The following is a 1976-nucleotide window of genomic DNA, read 5'->3' as shown; positions in this document are numbered from 1 at the left end:
AAATGACTACAGAATGTAGGAATAACATCGCATAATTTTATCCTTTTTAGGAATTGTTTAGCGTCTTAAGTACTAACTTTACAGGAGGGGGGTTCAAAGCAAGGCACTATTACAATTATGATTTGATTTTAGTTGGATGATGTGGGTTTCTGGGATTACGAGTCTAAATTGCTTCAAATGTTTTTATGTGAAATCACTAATAGAAACAGGATTCATGCGCACTGTAAGAAAAGATAATTAGGCAAGAAGCATGTATGATCCCAAACAATACTGTAACTAAATCCCAAGATAGGCCTAAATGTGCCTTTTGTTAATCAAATAAAGAGAAGGATCAAAATCTCAAAATTGGAGTTCAGAATCATCCCATTGAAGCACTGCAGACTCCATATTCTGCTCTCTTTTCAGCTTATCCTTCAAAAACCAGTCGCATACTCTCCCAGCATTCAGCTCCTCAATTGGACACCCTTCTTGCTCTGATACAACTCTTAAAAGGTTTAATGATGATATCTGAAAGCACACACAAAATAAAAGCAAACTATTCATTAATATCTCAACACATGCATGTTGGTATGTATTGAACGAAGTCTAGAGAGAAGGAAATACCGTTAAACGGCATAGGAACCTTTCATGGGTGCTTAAGCCGGAAATTTCAACTAGACCAGCTTCTTCAAGACTCAAGAAACTTCTGCTTCCTGTCTTCTTCTCAGATTCCTGACCACTGCATCCTCTCACTGCTAGCTTTCTTCTACGAACCACCTTATTTGGAGCAAAAGTGGTTTGCTTTACCATCTTTTTGTGGACGTTTGGGAGAAATGGTGATTGATGATAACTCCTATAAAGTTTAAGTGAACTCATAGTTTTTCAGTTTTCAGTTGAGAGTTCCCGAGCGATGGCTAATAGAATTTGGAGCTAAAGGCAGAAGAAAACAGAACAAGCTAGCTTATCAGTTCTCTTCTCTTTTATGTGGTGGAGAAAGAGATTGGATTATTGGAACGTAGATTATTGCCAAGAAAAAAAATCATCCTGCTTCCTCCCATAATTGGGCCATTTTGGAATCTAGAAGTGCATATTCAAATTTGAATTTGGGCTTCCATGAAACTGTTCAAGTCCAAGTGAACTTGCCCATCTAGGTAAGTTTGAGAATATGAGAGCCATTATCCATCGTAATCCAACTCAAAGATTTGAGTCTCGAGATGGTGAGCCTCTGAGATTGATTAAACAACTATTTTTATATTAAGATAATACTAAAACAAATTAATTTAAAATCTTGAAAACCCCCCTAAATCGATTTTTTTAACCGTTGAAAATAAAACCTAGCCCGACTAAACTCGGGATCTGCAAATCATCGGATAAGATAGAATTATCAGGTGGGGTTTAATAAGTTACCATAACAAGAAAAAAAAGAAGAGATTAATGGCAAGGAAGACGAAATACTATATCAAAATCACCGAGTAACCCATACAAAATTATTACTTCGCGATTGAATATACACCAGTGACCAGACCATTTTCCATTCAGAAGAGAGTAGCATAATAGTCATCGAAGATTGCACATATATTGTGTTTACACATGTACAAAAGTTGATCAATCACTTACTTCCAGGTAGTGCTAAACTATTTTCCTAACAGCTAAGACGACAAACATCTAGAGGTGGCTGCTTCTTGACGATGCTCAATTAGGACCCCAGCAGCTCAAGAACATGACTGTCCTTAGAGACTCCTCAGCCTGCTTAAACTTCTCGTTCTTGGCGTTCATGTAAGCGCTTGAATCAACAGAACCAGAGAAACGCCTTGCCTGCTTTGAAGAGGAAGAGCAAGCAGAATCCCTCAAGGACTTGATAGCACTAGAATCACACTTTGATGCTTGGTCTTTCATCCCTTGAACCACTCTCACCCCTGATTGGTACAACACCCTGCTCGCGTACCTCAAGCTCATGTATATAACGAAACAAGACCCCGAATTCTTGAATACCCAGA

The 1976-nt window shown here is 38.2% G+C and overlaps 1 protein-coding gene across 1 annotated transcript; it reads right to left on the bottom strand.

Annotated features, from left to right (window-relative positions):
• Nucleotides 1-211: 211 nt before the first annotated feature.
• LOC7494333 (uncharacterized) lies at nucleotides 212-1031 on the bottom strand. The gene is made up of 2 exons (XM_002304960.4): nucleotides 604-1031; nucleotides 212-507 (listed from the first exon to the last, which is right to left on the bottom strand). The coding sequence occupies exons 1-2, from the start codon at nucleotides 853-855 to the stop codon at nucleotides 340-342; spliced, it is 420 nt and encodes a 139-aa protein (XP_002304996.3). The 5' UTR covers nucleotides 856-1031; the 3' UTR covers nucleotides 212-339.
• Nucleotides 1032-1976: the final 945 nt, after the last annotated feature.

This window comes from Populus trichocarpa, chromosome 4 (genome assembly GCF_000002775.5).
Source record: "Populus trichocarpa isolate Nisqually-1 chromosome 4, P.trichocarpa_v4.1, whole genome shotgun sequence".
NCBI lineage: Eukaryota > Viridiplantae > Streptophyta > Magnoliopsida > Malpighiales > Salicaceae > Populus > Populus trichocarpa.
The sequence above is the reverse complement of the archived record's forward strand: the minus strand, read 5'-3'. Positions and strand labels throughout refer to the sequence as shown.